This window comes from Heterodontus francisci, chromosome 40 (assembly GCF_036365525.1).
Source record: "Heterodontus francisci isolate sHetFra1 chromosome 40, sHetFra1.hap1, whole genome shotgun sequence".
Taxonomy (NCBI): domain Eukaryota; kingdom Metazoa; phylum Chordata; class Chondrichthyes; order Heterodontiformes; family Heterodontidae; genus Heterodontus; species Heterodontus francisci.
Genome location: NC_090410.1, coordinates 13370820 through 13387889, shown reverse-complemented (window position 1 = coordinate 13387889; position 17070 = coordinate 13370820). Strand labels below are relative to the sequence as shown.

Here is a 17070-nt window from a genome sequence, read left to right as displayed (position 1 = left end):
ACAGGAAACAAACAGTAGTTGTGAATGATTGTTTTTCAGACTCGAGGAAGTGGGGTTCCCCAAGGGTGGGTGTTGGGACTCCTGCTTTTCTTGATATATAGCCAGACAGGTGTTCAGAGCACAATTTCAAAATTTGCAGATGACACAAAAGTTGAAAGTATTGTGAACTGTGTGGAGGAAAGTGATAAACTTCAAGAGGTCATAGGTTGGTGGAATAAGCGGACAAGTGGCAGATGTAATTTAATGCAAAAAAAAAGTGAAGTGATTCATTTTGGAAGGCACAACAAGGAGCGGCAATATAAATTAAAGGGTACAATTCTAAAGGAGGTGCAGGAGCAGAGGGACCTGGGGGTATATGTGCATAAATCATGGAAGATTGCAGGGCAGGTTAAGAAAGCAGTTAATAAAACATATGAGATCCCGGGCTTTATAAATAGGGACATAGATTACAAAAACAAGGAAGTTACGATAAACCTGTATAAAACACTGGTACAGCCTCAACTGGAACATTTATGTTCAGTTCTGGGCATCACACTTTTGGAAGGATCTTAAGGCATTAGAGAGGATGCAGAAAAGATTCATGAGAATGGTTTCAGGAATGAGGAACTTCAGTTATGTGAATAGATTGGAGAAGCTGGGTCTGTTCTCCTTGGAGCAGAGAAGATTAAGAGGAGATTTGCTAGAGGTGTTCAAAATCATGAGGGGCCTGGACAGAGTAGATGGGGAGAGACTCTTCCGTTGGCTGAAGGATCCATAACCTGAGGAAAAACAATTATGCAGGGAGTGGTTAGGATCTGGAATGCACTGCCTGAGAGTGTGGTGGATGCAGATTCAATCGAGGCCTTCAAAAGATAACTGGATAAATATCTGAAGAAAAAGAAATTGCAATGCTATGGGGAAAAGTTGGGCGAATGGAACTAGGTGAGTTGTTCTTGCAGAGAGCTGGTACGAATATGATGGGCCAATGGCCTCCTGTGCTGTATTGATTCTATAAATAGCTGAAATGGGCTCAGGACTGCTGTATGGAGGGCAGTACATTGGGAGCTTGACAATGAAGCACTAGCCTGCTTTCCACACCACGATAGGTTTACAGGGAAGAATATTTAGCCAAATTGCAGTTGATTAGAAGGGAGCATTCCATTGTAAGAGGAATGTCACTGGCTTGAGTTTACTTTGAAGGATCACTCACCTGTACAGGTAACCAACCACTAGCATAGCCTACCTGTTGTTCTGTGCATGTGAGACTAAAGGATGATGCACTTCTAGACGAAATTCCTTATCCAGGACAGATGTTGTAAAGCATTTCTTTTTGTATTAGCCTGTTGTGGTTCTCTGTGATTTTTGATTTTTGCCATTCATGAGGGCTGTGCTCAAAGCTAAAATTTTAATCACAGACCAACCACTAAGAAAGACTTACATTTGTACAGCACTTTTCACAACTTCAGGACATCCCAAAGCACTTTACAGTCAAAGAAGTACTTTCGAAGTGTCGTCACTGTTGTGATACAAGAAATGTGACAGCCAATTTGGCAACAGCAAGATCCCACAAACAGCAATGTGATAATGACCAGAATCTATAGTGATGTTGGTTGACAGATAAATATTGGCCGGGACACCAGGAAAAAATTTCCTGCTTTTATTTGATATAGTGGCATGGGATCTTTCTGACCTCTACCTGAGAGGGCAGACAGGGCCTTGGTTTAACTCCTCCAAAAGATGGCAGCTCTGACAGTTCAGCACTCCCTCAAATTGTATTATTATGCTCAAGTCTTTGGAGTGGGACTTGAACACACAAACTTTTGACTCCGAGCTAAGAGTGTAACCCACTGTGCCACAGCTTGCATGTTTTCAACTGTAAATCCAGTAGAGAGGAGAGGGCGATAGTACTAACATGTGCTCTTCTGTCCCTGAATAAAAATGGTGGAGCTCCATTCTTTTCACTTTACAGCGTCTGTTCATACAGTTCTTAGGCTGGCTATCGGAGGGAGAACTGAGCATACCCTCTGATTTCTATGCCAAGTACCCTCTCTGCACATACATTTACAGGCCACTTGAATTGTTGACCTGCTGACTGTCTCCTCATTTAGTTTCAGATTTCCAGCGTCAACAGTATTTTTCTTTTTGCCCAATATTCACGTGACCACAGGCCAGTCAGTTTAACTTCGGTGGTGGGAAAACGTCTAGAAAAAATAATTCGAGACAAAATCAATAGTTACATGGACTAATGTGAGTTAATTAAGGAAAGGCAGCATGGATTTCTTAAGGGAAAATCATGTTTAACTAACTTGCAGGAGTTTTTGGAGGAGGTGACAGAGAGGGTTGATGAGGGCAATGCTGTTGATTGGTGTATATGGACTTTCAAAAGGTATTTGATACAGTGCCACACAACAGACCTGTGAACAAACTTGTAGCTCATGGAATAAAAGGGACAGTAGCAACATGGATATGAAATTGGCTGAGTGACAGGAAACAAAGAGTAGTGGTTAATGGATGTTTTTCGGGTTGGAGGAAGGTTTGTCGTGGAGTTCCCCAGGGATCAGTGTTGGGACCCTTGCTTTTCCTGATATATATTAATGACCTAGACCTTGGTGTACAGGGCACAATTTCAAAGTTTGCAGATGATACGAAACTTGGAATCATTGTGAACTGTGAGGAGGATAGTGTAGAACTTCAAAAGGACATAGACAAGTTGGTGGAATGGGCAGACAGGTGGCAGAGGAAGTTCAATGTAGAGAAATGTGAAGTCGTTCATTTTGGTAGGAAGAACATGGAGAGACAATATAGAATAAAGGGTACAATTCTAAAGGGGGTGCAGGAGCAGAGAGACTGAGGTGTTTACATGCATAAATCATTGAAGGTAGCAGGATGGGTTTTGACAGCGTGGTTAATAAAGCATACGGTATCCTGGGCTATATTAATAGGGGCATAGAGTACAAGAGCAAGGAAGTTATGTTGAACTTGTATAAGATACTAGTGGGGCCTCAACTGGAGTATTGCGTCCAATTCTGGGCGCGGAACTTGAGGAACGTCGCGAAGGCATTGGAGAGAGTACAGAGATTCAGGAGAATGGTTCCAGGGATGAGGAATTTCAGTTATGAAGATAGATTGGAGAAGTTAGGACTGGTTTTTTTGGAGACGAGAAGGCTGAGAGGTGATTTATTTTATTTTTATTTACAGATACAGCACTGAAACAGGCCCTTCATGAGCAGTCCTGACAGAGTAGATAGAGAAACTGTTCCCATTCGTGAAAGGATCGAGAACAAGAGGTCACAGATTTAAAGTATTTGGTAAGAGAAGCAAAAGTAACAGGAGGAAAAACTTTTTCATGCAGCGAGTGGAATGCACTGCCTGAGAAGGTGGTGGAGGCAGGTTCAATTGAAGTATTCAGTTATATGAAAAGGAAGAATGTGCAGGGTTATGGGGATAAGGCAGGGGAATGGAACTGATGTAATTGCTCTTTCAGAGAGCCAGTGCAGAAACGAAGGGCCAAATGGCCTCCTTCTGCACTGAAAAGATTCTGCGACTATAGAATCCTCTTCCTTTGTTCGAGGGAGCAGCTGCAGAAAATCCAACAGCCCCATGGTGTCACTGTTGAGCCTACAAAGGCATTGTTGCTGAGTAAAAGGCAGCATGGTGTCACTGCAGCCCTTCAAAAACCAATGGAATAAGACTGCTGAAATATTGAGGCTGTTCAGTCTACCTTTAACCCTTGCTGTGCTGATGCTTCAAACGTCACCTTCTTTAATTGGTAGGAAGGATTAATCACTCTGACCATTGAACTTGAGGAAAAATAGGCAATTCGGGTTATGTTGTCCTGAAGGCTGAATGATCTCCCTTGTCAGTATTTGTAAGTGACTGATAAACACAAAAAGACCACCAATTGTTCAGTTTAGTTTCAAATAAACGTGTTTAATATTATACAGAAGTATCCTGTGCCTACCTGGGCTGGGCCTTTGGTGTATATAACCTGACACAAATTGGCTAGAGCGAGGGTGCTAGTCCTCAGGAGCGGCCGCCCATTCGTGTACCCTTATAGTGGACCAGACCCAGTTCCACAAAGTCACCAGTCATCTGTAACCTGTTTGGTTGATAACTCGCAATTCATTAACAATCCAAGTAGCCTATAAATGTGATCATACTGTGTGTGACGAGAGGTGTCAGAGAAGCAGAGGCTGTGCATGGTTCTCCCTCACTATTTCAACAGAGGCTGCTATGGCTGAAAAGAATGATGCTCTTCCATTTTTATCTGGGGAAAGAAGAGCACATTGGGGCCACATTAGTCCCTCCCTTTCCCCTCTGCTTTACAACTGAAAAACATACCAGCTGTGGCTCGGGTGGTACGCTTGTCTCTGAATCAGAAGGTTGAGGGTTCAAGTCCCACTTCAGTTATCCTGTATCATCCCATTTATAGGCCACTTGGATTATTGGTCAGTCGCAGGCTGCACTTAGCAGTAACTTTCAAATAGGAACTGGATACACACTTCAAAAGGAAAGAATGTGCAGGGCTATGGGGAGTAGGTCTAATTGGATAGCTCTCCTAAAAATCTATCACAGGCATGATGGGCCAAATGGCCTTCTACAATGATATCTATTGTTTGCCTCAGACTGGAGACCCTTAGACCAGCCCCAAATCAGCAGGTCATGTTAGTTCCTCAGTTTAGGCAACACCGTACTGTACACACCCAGAATTCACAAGCTTCTCCAAAGGTGCATATTTTTCTGCAAGAGACAGTGGCCTGGTGCCTGTGTGGGATTTAATGACTGTCTCAAGTCAAAGGAACTGTTGCCATATTGTATAATGAATCTCCATGTACGACGAGGTTTCGTTACATGATCTCTCATCACCAACCACCTCACTTGGTTAAACAGGCTTTACCCATCTCCAATAAATGGAAGTGTTCAAAGTAAATTGTAGAAAAAACTTTTCAATAATTTTTCTCTGTTTGCAGTGTCCTGGCACTTAACCTTTCATCTCTGGAGACTACAGGATTACCCTAGACCGTTGGCAACCCTAATGGTAGAGGGTCAGTGAGCAGTGACTCATCCAGGCACAAGGTTGAGTTATCACAGTGTCCATGTCTAGCACTCAGGTAGGCTTTAAAAGTTTTGATACATAAGATTTATAGGCTACTAAATTGCTCCATAATCTTTAAATGGGAGATACTTGTGCACTTACTGACATGTCTCAGTCACTTCTTATTACTCTATGTGCAAGGTACAGGCAGGGTATAAAGCTCAGGGTTACTGAGAGACAGTAGTCAGTGCACACCATAATGTGTCAGGATCCTTTAATGGTTCATAGGGAGACAGACTGAGTGAACACAAGAGGCCTACTTGATGGGTGATTGAGAAAAGAAACATTTCATAAATTGTATTTATATAGCGCCTTTCATGATCTCAGCATGGACCTAGGCATTTTACAGTCAATGAAGTACTTTTAAAGTGTAGTCACTGTTGTAACGTAGGAAACACGACAGCCAATTTGTATACAGGAAGGTCCCACAATAATTATAGTCTATGGCTAGGAGGTAAAGTCAGGTGGTTGTAGCACATGGGAAGTGAAGCCCCATTCTCTCACATGCAAAGCTGCTATCTGAGGTACCAACAGGAATGAAGGGCGAGACTATCCCCTGGGTAGAGGCCAATCCAGATTACGCACACCTACTGTTTTTTTTTTCCATATACACATTCCAATCTGTGCGGAGTACATTGTGTTAAATAAACCAGGAGCTACGCCATAGCTCAGACTCAACCCTCAGGGGTATGTGGAACAGGATATACAACATAATCCAACTAGAGCCAGTGACATTCACAGAAATCCTAGCTCTAGCTGTCTCTTTGGACTATTGTATTAATAGTCTGTTGATAGGCAGCAGCCCTGGGGAATCAGGCCAGTGGCTGATGACAGTGCACTGCTTCCATATAAACAGGGTCAGTAGGAAAACCATAATTCTTTCCAGCACTGTGGTGGAAAGCCAGTGCTTCCATAGGCATCTTACTGTCTCCACCTGCCAACAGGGACAGCGGGTGCATGGGAAATGTAGTCCTTATCTGCTGTCCCAAAGCTCAATGGCCCTTCTCGCACACTTCAGTATTTTCCACCACCCACAAGCTGCAGCAGATTCCTAACTCATCCCAGCCACATATCATCCCCAACTTAGACACAAGGTTAGCTTCACCTCCATGACCTCTCCTCTCAAACACAACATTTAGTGTTTGTCGGAAATGGTATGCATGGAAAATAAAACAATTTGTAACTGTACATTTGTGCTTGCTGTAAATTTTAAACCGTCAGTTTTATAAAACAAGTGTGTAAATAGGAGACTGTTCCAGGTTTAATTTCAGGCTGGAGTAATGGATTTGGTTCAAAATCTGCACTGAGGGATTTAAAGTTACGTCTACCAGCCATCCAAAGCCAGGAGTGGGAGAGCCTGGGGTATTTGGAAGATTAGGTTGATGCTTAGGATTCATACAAGAGGAAGAGTCATTCTTAAAACATGCACAGAGACATGTGCAAATGTAAATACAGATCCCACTGACTAATATTATACAGAAAGAATCTGATTTTTTTTTGGTTCTCTAAAAATCTTGCATAGGATGCAAGACACTCACTGCCCATAAACACTTACTCCTACTATCTTTATTTTTGGTCCCTTTCCACCAATGTTTCCCAATGTAAATTGCTATGTCAGCATTTCCCATTCAGTTTTCCTACATCAGCAATCACACTGCAGTTGTAGGCTCTGGCCAATAGGTGGCTCTGTGCAATCAGTTTCTGAAGTGTTAACTCCATTGTCCTCTTGTATTAAAAAAAAGTCTATTAATCAACTAGGAAGACTGCCACCGATGGATTTACTGGCCTATAAAAAGAATCTGCAAAGCAGAAAGGTACAAATGTATTGTAAATATGTCACCACTGTGGCTGTATGTCTTAGGTATCTTCATATATTAAAAGGGGCCTGGCCATCAAGAGAATTACTATTTGCCAGGCAGGCTCCATCAACCACACATTGCAATACCAAGCACACAGGTCCCTCTCCACTAACACCCCCCACCCCCAACTCCCCCTTCAATGCCGTGAACTAAATGACCAGGTCCCTCTAAATGCAATGGGTTTGGAAGTGGTTGTCAGGAGTTCCACTTGGTGGGGAAGTTGTGGAGGCGCAGATGGGCGTTTGGCTGGGCTCGCTGGCTTTTGCTGCCATATAGTCAGATGTTGGGCAAGTGATGGTCGTACTTGTGCCGGTGGTACTTCTTGGTCTCGGGCGCTGGTGAGATGTTGCTGCTAGTTAGTTGAGGCAGGTACTGGAGCTGAGGAGAGCAGGGAAAAAAAGAAAAAGCTACAAACACATACTCAGCATCATCTTACTGTCGACTGCTGTAATGTAGGAAATGCAGACAGCAAGCTCCACAAAAAACAGTATGATAATGAACAGATCATCTGTTTTTGTGATGTTGTATTGGCCAGGACACCAGGGAGAACTCCCCCACTCCTCTTCAAATAATGCCATGGCATCTTTTACATTCACCTCAGAGGGCAGACCGGGGTCGCAGTTTAACGTCTTGTATGAAAGACAGTTCCTCTGACAGTGCAACACTCCCTCAGTACTGCACTGGAGTGTCACCTTGACTTTAGTGCTCAAGTCCTGGAGCAGAACTTGAACTCTCAACCCTGTGACTCAGAGGCAAGAGTGCTATCAACTGAGCCACAGCTGACACATAACGAGGGGACATAGATACAAGATTAAATGCAAAAGATTTAGGACAGAGAGCAGAAAGCTTTTTTTAAATTAATATACAGTGTTTTGAGGCTGTGGAGTGTTCGTGATGGAGGCAGAGACCATTTTGCCATTTAAGAATCAGATAGATACATGGCTAAAGGAAAGATTATGCAAGCCAGGTTTTTACCTAATTCTCACAGCCTTTATCTAGAGTGAAAGGCTCGACATAAAACTCTCCCTTGCATACAATCTCTTCTAAAATTCACATTTTTCTACCAGTGCCTGTTGGGAAATCAATCCTTGGGCTGAAGAGGTAGCAGTAACTGACAAGGATGGGCATGTAGAATTAGGATTACTCCTTGGGTGGAGGATAAACACCAACATGAACTTGTTGGGCTGAACGGTTGGTCTTGGTGTTGTAACATCTCTGTAATTCAAATGTTAAAAGATCCCAACACACTATTGCTAAAGAGCAGGAGCTCTCCCAGGTGTCTTGGCTCAATATTTATCCCTCAATCACCATTTGTAAAGGCAGATTAACTGGTTAGTTAGCCCAACATGTCATTGGGAAAATGCTGGAATCCATTATTAAGGTAGTAGCAGGACATTTAGAAAATCACTATAAAACCATATTGACTCTGCTTGAGAAATCATGTTTGATAAATTTATTAGAATCCATTGAGGATGTAACAAGCAGGGTGGATAAAGGTGAACCAGTAGCTGTAGTGTAATAAAAACAAGAAGTGCTGGAAATACTCAGCCAGGTCTGGCAACATCTGTGGAGAGAGAAGCAGAGTTAACGTTGCAGGTCAGTAACCCTTCTTCAGGTCACTGACCTGAAACGTAAACTCTGCTTCTCTCTCCACAGATGCTGGCAGACCTGCTGAGTATTTCCAGCATCCGCAGTATTTTGCTTTTATTACAGTAGATGTAGTGTATTTGGATTTCCAAAAGGCATTTGATAAGATGCCACGTGAAAGGTTACATACAAGATGTTGGGGTAATATATTAGCATAGATAGAGAATTGTCTAACTGACAGAAAACAGAAAGTCAGGATAAATGAGTCATTTTCAAGTTGGCAAACTGTAAATAGTGTGCCACAGGGATCAGTGCTGGGGCCTCAACTATATCTATATTAATGACTTGGATGAACTGTACTGTGGTCAATGTGAGGTTATCCACTTTGGTAGGAAGAATAGAAAAGCAAAAAGAGAAACTATAGAAAGTTGCAGTACAGAGGAATCCGAGTCCCCATAAATGAAACATAAAAAGTTAGCATGCAGGTACAAGTAGTAATTAGGAAGGCAAATGGAATGTTGGCCTTTATTGCAAGGGAGATGGAGCATAAAAGTAGGAAAGTCATGCTACATCTCCATAGGGTGTTGGTGAAACCACTCAGAGTACTGCGTACTGTTTTGGTGGCCAGAATTTTACGCCCTCCCCCCTCCCGCCGCCCAAAGAGCGGGAATGCGGGGGGCCTAAAATGGAACTAGAGGCTTGGGGACCCTTCCCGACCTGCTCCTGCCTCCGCCACCACTTTACACAGGGCGGCAGTGAAAATTGGCCCGCTCGCCCCAGGCCAATCAAGGCCCTTAAGTGGTCAGTTAACAGCCACTTAAGGGCCTCCGCCCGCTGCCACGGGGATTTTACCCATGGCTCGTAGGGCGGCCCAGGCCCAAGAAAAGCCGCCTGTGTCCGATGGAGGGGTGCCCCTGCTGCCCCAACCACCCCCAACACCTAACATGCCCCCCCGGGGAGGGAGGGAGAGGAAGGGGGGGGGGGGGGGGGAGGGAAAGGAAGGGGGGGGGGGGGGGAGGGAAAGGAAGGGGGGGGGGGGGAGGGAAAGGAAGGAGCAGCGGAAGGGGAGTGCCTTTTTCTGTGCATGCGCCATAAACACAAGGACTGGCTGATGAGATAGAGCCAATTAATTTGCCCAACAATTGCCTGGAAGCACCTTCGGATGGAGGTGGCCATGCGCTGGACATCAGTCGCATGCCACAATCCATGGATCCTGAGCGTTTCACCACCCTCCTCCCTCCCTCTCCCCCCCGCTCTCCTTCTTTCTCCTCCCCTGGCACCGCTACCGCTGGTCTCCCCGCGCTGCTGTCCCCGGCCCGCTCCACACTCTCACTCCGGCCAATGTATTCTGCCACGTGTTTGTTAGGTTTCATCTCTGTGATTCTTTGAGCAGCGCCATCTTTAGTCCTGGCAGCTGCTACAGTCGCAAGCTGTGATGTTTTTGTGGCACATGCTGTATTTGCGCATGTGCCAAAACAGCGCCACCTATCGATCGCATTGTCAACAATTGCAGTCAAAAAAAAAACACCAACATCTTCTTTGTGAATCTGGGCTGCAGTCCCAGCAGTGGTCACCGCTCCTGGTGGCGCTGCTGGGCCGCTAATTGGCCGGCAGCTCCATTAGGCAGGACTTCCTGCCTCAAGCGGGTGGAAGTCCCGCCTCAGAAAAATTAAAGGCCGAGGAACCGCAAAATGCAGGTCGGATCCCCAGGCCAGGCGGAAGCGGGTTCACCACCTACTTTTCAGTCGGTGGACGGTTCCCATCCGCCAAGGGAAAAATCCCGGCCGCTATCCTTATTTGCTTTGGGGGCAGTTCAGAGTAGGTTCACTAAGCTGATGCCTGGGATGAAGGGGTTGTCTTATGAGGAAAGTTTGAGCAGGTTGGGCCTATACTCATTTGAGTTTAGAAGAATAAGAGGTGATCTTATTGAAACATAGAAGATTCTGAGGGGGCTTGACAGGGTAGATGTTGAGAAAATGTTTCCTTTCATGGGGAATCTGGAACTAGGGTGCATAGTTTCAGAATAAAGTGTCACCCATTTAAGGCAGAGATGAGGAGGAATATCTTCTCTCGAGAGTTGTGAATCCCTCTTCCGCAGAGAGCAATGGCGGCTTAGTCACTGAATATATTCAAGTCTGAGACAGACAGATCTTTGAATTACAGAGGAGTCAAGGGTTATGGGGAACAGGCAGGGAAGTGTTGAGGCCAAGATCAGAGCAGCTATGATCTTATTCAATGATGGAGCAGGCTCAAGTGGGTCATGTGGCCTACTCCTCCTACTTCATATGTTCTTATGGTTATGTGTAACTGGGGAATATGATACAACCCCTGTAATTTATTTGCCTCACCCACATGTGGCTTACAGTTCCATGGTGATTAAAATGGCTGGGCAGTGGCGGGTTGACCCCATCAATGGGTTGAAGCACTCTGCGCCCTTACCCCTGGTGGGCGCCTGCGTGGCATCCTCTCATGCCTCCTGTTGAGCTTCTCAGCATCTCGGCTGCTCTCCATTTCCTCCCGACAGCTGTCAAAGTGTGGGTGCTGCAGCAACTGCTCACATGTCAGTCTCTCTGTGGGGTTCATCATCAGACAGCCCTAGGACAAGTAACAGAGGTGACAGACTTTCACACTGAGCCCTGCCCAAATCTTCAACACTGTCGAATCGCAGCACAGAATGTAGCAGAGATCAAGGCACACCCACCCGGGCCTGTGAGTGAGGGGTACATCAGAGTGTTAACTGAGGTATGGGGTATAAAATAGTGTCTTATAGTGTAGGGTCTATCAGGATATTACAGTGAGGGCGTGGAGCATAACAGATTATAGTGAGGGGTGTGGGATAGATCAGAATATTACAGTGACGGTGTGGAGCATAACAGAATATTACAGAGAGAAGTGTGTGGGCATATCAGAATTTAGTGAAGAGTGTGGGGCATAGCAGAATATTCCTCAGGGTGTGGTACGTATCAAGTGCTGCTGTGAAGGTATGCTGTAGATAATACTGTTATGCAGTCAGGGTTAGGGACTCTAATACAGCAAATGCCTTTAATATAAGCAAGTAGCAACCGAATTGAACAGGAGCCAATCATGTTTTCAATATTCTCAGTTCTGCAGATCTGAGTGACGTAGGTCAGCCTGGAGTTGCCTACATCACACTCTGTGTGGTGTCTCTCCCAGTGTGGTGGTATTTGGGATGTTTCACACTGCGATAGGTTACTGGCAGCTGAAGGTGTTCACTCACCTTCATTAAGTGGAGTGCCTGAGCAGAGATGTGTGGAAACTTCACCTCCAATGGCTCCTGGGGAGACAAGCAAGTAACAGTGTTAGCGCTATGCCTGAGCCCCTCTCAGCACCGGCAAGATTCCCATCTCCAGATCCAATCCTGTTCTGCATCCCCCTTCCACAAATTCATTAGGATAATCCCAGTTTAGAAGTTGCCTGCAGCGGGCAATAACAGAAGCCAATGGAAAACCCCAAGTGGGAGACTCCACACAGCTCTGCCCACCCCGTGCATCTCGCCACATCTGTGGGAAAATTTGAGGAATACATTTTTTCTCTGTGGAATGAGCAGTTGCTATGGAAACAAATCCGATGCTGGAGTTGAACTAACAGCACCATCAGGAACTCCTGGCTTGCAATGTAAAAATTCCTGTTTTGGCAGTACACACTGTGGCTGCAGACTCAACTGCTGGACACTTTTAAGAGTGATTGTCAGGGCTGTAACAATGAGACATGCACAGGGGCACAAGATAATGAGATCATGTCAGTATTGTAGACAGTTGACCTTTTCAGAAAGTCATAGTTCACATATAATTTCACATGCTGCATCAACTGCATTTCAACTCCCCGCATTCCCTCCCCAAACAGGTCAGGGTGTTGGCAGTATGGTATTAGGGGTCTGGTTAAGGGTTAGGCCCCTAAACTGCTCTGGGGAAATGACTGACCATCTTACCTGCCCCAGTGGCATGGGCGTGTGAATAGGCCGCCAACCAACTAGTAGTTCCAGCTATGGTCCGTGCCGAGTTAGCCATTCTCAGCTGGGGTTGCACTTGGGATGCTACAGTTGGCCTCAGCACCCGTGGGCTGATGGAGGGAAGACAGTGGGGAAAGAGAAGAAAGAAAAATGAGCTAAGGCTCTGACTCTTGGTCACTATCCACCATGTTAGGTGCGTGGAACTCTGATGAGAGCAGGCCCTGATGTGGCAGTGAAGCTGGTTGATTGGCCTGGCAGCACTCACCGTCTCAGCTCATAACCTTTGGGTATGGTTGTGGGGGTCGGCTGCCATCTCACAGAACTGACCCCCAGCTCAAGACTTCTCCCCCAGGACAGCAGAAAGGATTTCCATTCCTCCATCAAGTTAAAAGACATTGACTGAGGACGGCACTTTAAAAAGCATACTTCAATGGCTGTAAAGTGCTTCTGGAACGTCCTGGGGTTGTGATAGACACAATATAAAATGTAAATCTTTGTCTTTTTATTCTCTTGCTATGAACCCCCAAAACCCATATCCAGGACGAAGCTGAAACTCACAGATTTGACCCCGGCTGTAAGCTACGGCTCAGTAGGTAGCACTCTCACCTCTGAGTCAGACAGTTGTGGGTTCAAGTCCTACTCCAGAGACTTGAGCAAATAATCCAAGACAACATTCCCAGTGCAGTACTGAGGGAGTGCTGCACTATCAGAGATGCTGTTTTTCAGATGAGACATTAAAGAGGCCTTGTAAAACATCCCAAGGTAGTATTTCAAAGGAGAGCAAGGAAGCCGTCCTCTGTGTCCTGTCCCATATTTATCCCTTCACAAACATCACTAAAACAGATCATGTCATTATCTTATTGCTATTTGCAATGTGGACTGCAACATTTCCTGCATTACAACAGTGACTACACTTTACAAGTACTTCATTGGGATGTCCCAAAGTTGTGAAAGGTGCAAGTCATTCATTTTGTAAAGTGTGGGAGGGGGGGGGGGGGGGGGGGTTGGGGAGTCCTTACCATGATGTCAGGAACAGGAATGTTGACTCCACTGAAGAACTGGTTGGAACTGAACACCTTTTGGTGCCGAGGGATGAGATCCCCTGTGAGAGCAGAGAGAAAACATCACACACAGTCCATGTGAAGAATGTGACTGAGGTACAATGTCGAGCGAGATAGAGGTCATTCTCCTGCCTCAACATCAAGATAAGCTCAAATACTAGAGACAGCTGGGACTGGAGTGGGCAGCACAATAGGATCTTCAAACAAGCTCGATAAACACTGAGGAACATCAGTAACCAGAGGACACAGTTCTAAGTAATTGGCAAAAGATCCAAAAGGAGATGAGGGGAATTTTTTTTTTTTTAAATGCAGCATGTTTTGATTTGGAATGCACTGGATGAAAGGGTGGTGGAAGCACTTGAAATAGTAACTTTCAAAAGGGAATCTGACAAAACACGCGAAGGGCAAAAAAATTGCAGGGCTATGAGGAAACGGACTAATTGGATTGTTCTTTCAAAGTACTGGCACTAGCATGATGGGCTGAATGGCCTCCTTCTGTTGAGAGATTCTATGGTAAACACTTCTGTTCTCAGACCACAACCTAGATATTGCACATTGACAGTTCATGATTTTGCTACTTTTTCTCCTGTTACATAAAGCTTTTAATAAACTAAGTTCCCCAGCCAAAGGACACTCCACGCCTGAAAATTGACAGAACAACCCTGGCATGTAGGTATTGCTGGCAAGGCTGGTATTACCCATCCCTGATATTGTGGCAATGAGCCTTCTCCTTGAACCAATTTGAATGGCTTGCTTGGGCATTTCAGAGAACAGTTAAGAGTCAAAAATATTGCTGTGGACTGCAGTCACAGTCAGACTGGGTAAGGACATCAGGTTACCTTCCAAAAGGGCAATAGTGAACCAGTTGGGTTTTTAAACTTCATAGTCACTTTTACTGAAGCGTTTAATTTTATTTCCAGATTTTATATAGAATTTAAATGGAATTCAAATTCTCAAACTGCCACATTGGGATTGAACTCTCATTCTCTGGGTTATTAGTCTAGTAACATAACTGCTACACTGTAATAACCTGTGACTAGGCCTCAAAGCAGGAAAATGGCAGTGCTGAATTATAATAGTTGGAATTACTTAAAGCTATTACTGAGCCTTGATATTACAAGGAGCATCCCTCCCCCCCACCCGCCCCCTGGCTGACCTCCACCAAACATGCAGAGGTCCGAGAGCGAGGGGAACTAGGATGCAGCCTTTGCTTATGCCAGTTAATAGTGTTTTCCACTTGGTGATTCCTTGCAAAAAGATGTACGGTGGGAAATATGGTGATGGTTGTCAACCCTTCAGGATCGTCCTGGAGTCTCCAGGAATTAAAGATTCTGTACACTGGATTCCTGGACACTGCTACGACAACCCAGCAGAAAAATCATAGGACACTGAAAAACAATAAATATATTTTCTGGTGCACTTTTGTTTCTGATGGGGAGGGATGAGGCTATTTGGCAATCAAGAATTGGCAAAATTTCTGTTTGCTTTCCAATTGGCCATGAGAAGGTGGGACGCCACAATGATGGACATTCTGGGTGACCAATGGCGTGAGTGTGGTGGTGGTCATGTGATGAAACACATCCATACAGAGTTGGCAATCCTACATCGGGATAAGGGGTACATGATTAACAACATCCCTGACTTTGCAATTCAGCAGTGAAATACTTCAAAAAGATAATGTAGGTAAAGCTGGTGCTGTCTGCCTCAGAAAGATCCAACCAGTTAAACTGCCCCTCTGCGGCATTAATTGGTTATTCGGCACACTCTGAATTAATTGATTAACGTGACCCACTAGCCACAACAAATGCATCCAATGCCAGAAAGATCCTGGGCGACAGAGACAGCTGGAACTGACCCGGGATCTGCAGCTTACCCAGCGTCCTCCTGATTAGATAGAGCTGATCGACATCTGACCGGCCGGGCCATAAAGGATTGCCCGAAGTGAGCTCAGCAAAAACACAGCCTATTGCCCAGACATCCACTGGGGGGCCGTACTGAGTGTCTCCGACCAGTAGCTCCGGGGCCCGGTACCAGCGAGTCGCCACATAATCCGTGTAGTCATCCCCTGGACCAGCTGGAACACAATGATTAAAATTAAGATGTCAACGTGTCAAGGTCAGCAGAGGCCAGTCACACCTCCCTACAACAGTGAGCAGGGGCTCCCTGAGCTCCTCAGACAGCAGGGCTCACCAGCACCGGTTTAGCAACAGCCTTCTCTCTCTCTCCTCCTTTTAAAGAAAAGAAAGGCTTGTATTTATATAGTGACTTTCACGACCTTGGGATGTTCAAAGTGCTTCACAGCAAATTAAGTACTTTTGAAGTCCGGTCACTCTTATAAAGTAGGAAATATGGCAGCCAATTTGCAAACCACAAGGTCCCACAAACAGCAATGTGATAACAATCGGAATTTGTTTTTAGCGATGTTTAGCTATGCTATAAATAGCAGCCTAGGGCTTAGAATCATAGAATGGTTACAGCGCAGAAGGAGGCCATTCAGCCGGTCATTTCTGTGCCAGCTCTCTGCAAGAACAACTCAGTCCCACTCCCCCGCCTTTTCCAAGTAGCCCTGTAAATCTTCTCTCTTCAGATAATTAGCCAATATTCTTTTGAAAGCCATGATTGAATCTGCCTCCAGCACACTCTCAGGCAATGCATTCCAGGTCCTAACTACCCGCTGCATAAAAAAAGTTTTTCCTTATGATGCCATTGGTTCTTTTGGCATTCACCTTAAATCAGTGTCCTCCGGTTCTCAATCCTTCCACCAATGGGAACAGTTTCTCCCCATCTATTCCATCCAGACCCCCTCATAATTTTGAGCACCTCTATCAAATCTCCTCTCATCCTTCTTTAGGGAACAGCCCCATCTTCTGTTATCTTTCCTTGTAACTGAAGTCCCTCATCCCTAGAACCATTTTAGACATCTTTTCTGCACCCTCTCGAATGCCTTCACATCCATCCTAAAGTTTGGTACCCAAAATTGGACACAATACTCCAGTTGAGGCATAGAACATAGAACAGTACAGGCCCTTCGGCCCACGATGTTGTGCCGAACCTTTAACCTACTCTAAGATCAAACTAACTACCTGCCCTTCATTCTACTATCATCCATGTACCTATCCAAGAGTCGCTTAAATGTCCCTAATGTATCTGTTTCTCCTACCACCACTGGCAGCGCATTCCACGCACCCACCACTCTCTGTGTAAAGAACCTACCTCTGACATCTCTCCGAAACCTTCCTCCAATCACCTTAAAATTATGCCCCCTGGTGATAGCCCTTTCCACCCTGGGAAAAAGTCTCTGGCTATCCACTCTATCTATGCCTCTCATCATCTTGTACCCCTCTATCAAGTCACCTCTCATCCTTCTTCGCTCCAATGAGAAAAGCCCTAGCTCCCTCAACCTTTCTTCGTAAGACATGCCCTCCAGTCCAGGCAGCATCCTGGTAAATCTCCTCTGCACCCTCTCTAAAGCTTCCACATCCTTCCTATAATGAGGCGACCAGAACTGAACACAATATT

At 45.2% G+C, this 17070-nt stretch overlaps 1 protein-coding gene across 2 annotated transcripts in view; it reads right to left on the bottom strand.

Annotated features, from left to right (window-relative positions):
* Positions 1-1501: 1501 nt before the first annotated feature.
* LOC137353103 (cyclin-dependent kinase-like 1) overlaps positions 1502-17070 on the bottom strand; it is a 53419-nt gene continuing 37850 nt past the window's right edge. The window contains exons 5-9 of one of the 2 annotated variants that reach the window (XM_068019093.1): positions 15425-15625; positions 13510-13592; positions 11759-11815; positions 10960-11115; positions 1502-2180 (exon numbers count right to left, since the gene is read on the bottom strand). In XM_068019093.1, the coding sequence (XP_067875194.1) occupies positions 2157-2180; positions 10960-11115; positions 11759-11815; positions 13510-13592; positions 15425-15625 (521 nt within the window). In that variant the 3' untranslated portion in view covers positions 1502-2156. Of the gene's footprint in view, positions 2181-3888; positions 7312-10959; positions 11116-11758; positions 11816-13509; positions 13593-15424; positions 15626-17070 lie in introns of those variants that run through there. The other variant, XM_068019092.1, reaches the window with a different exon arrangement.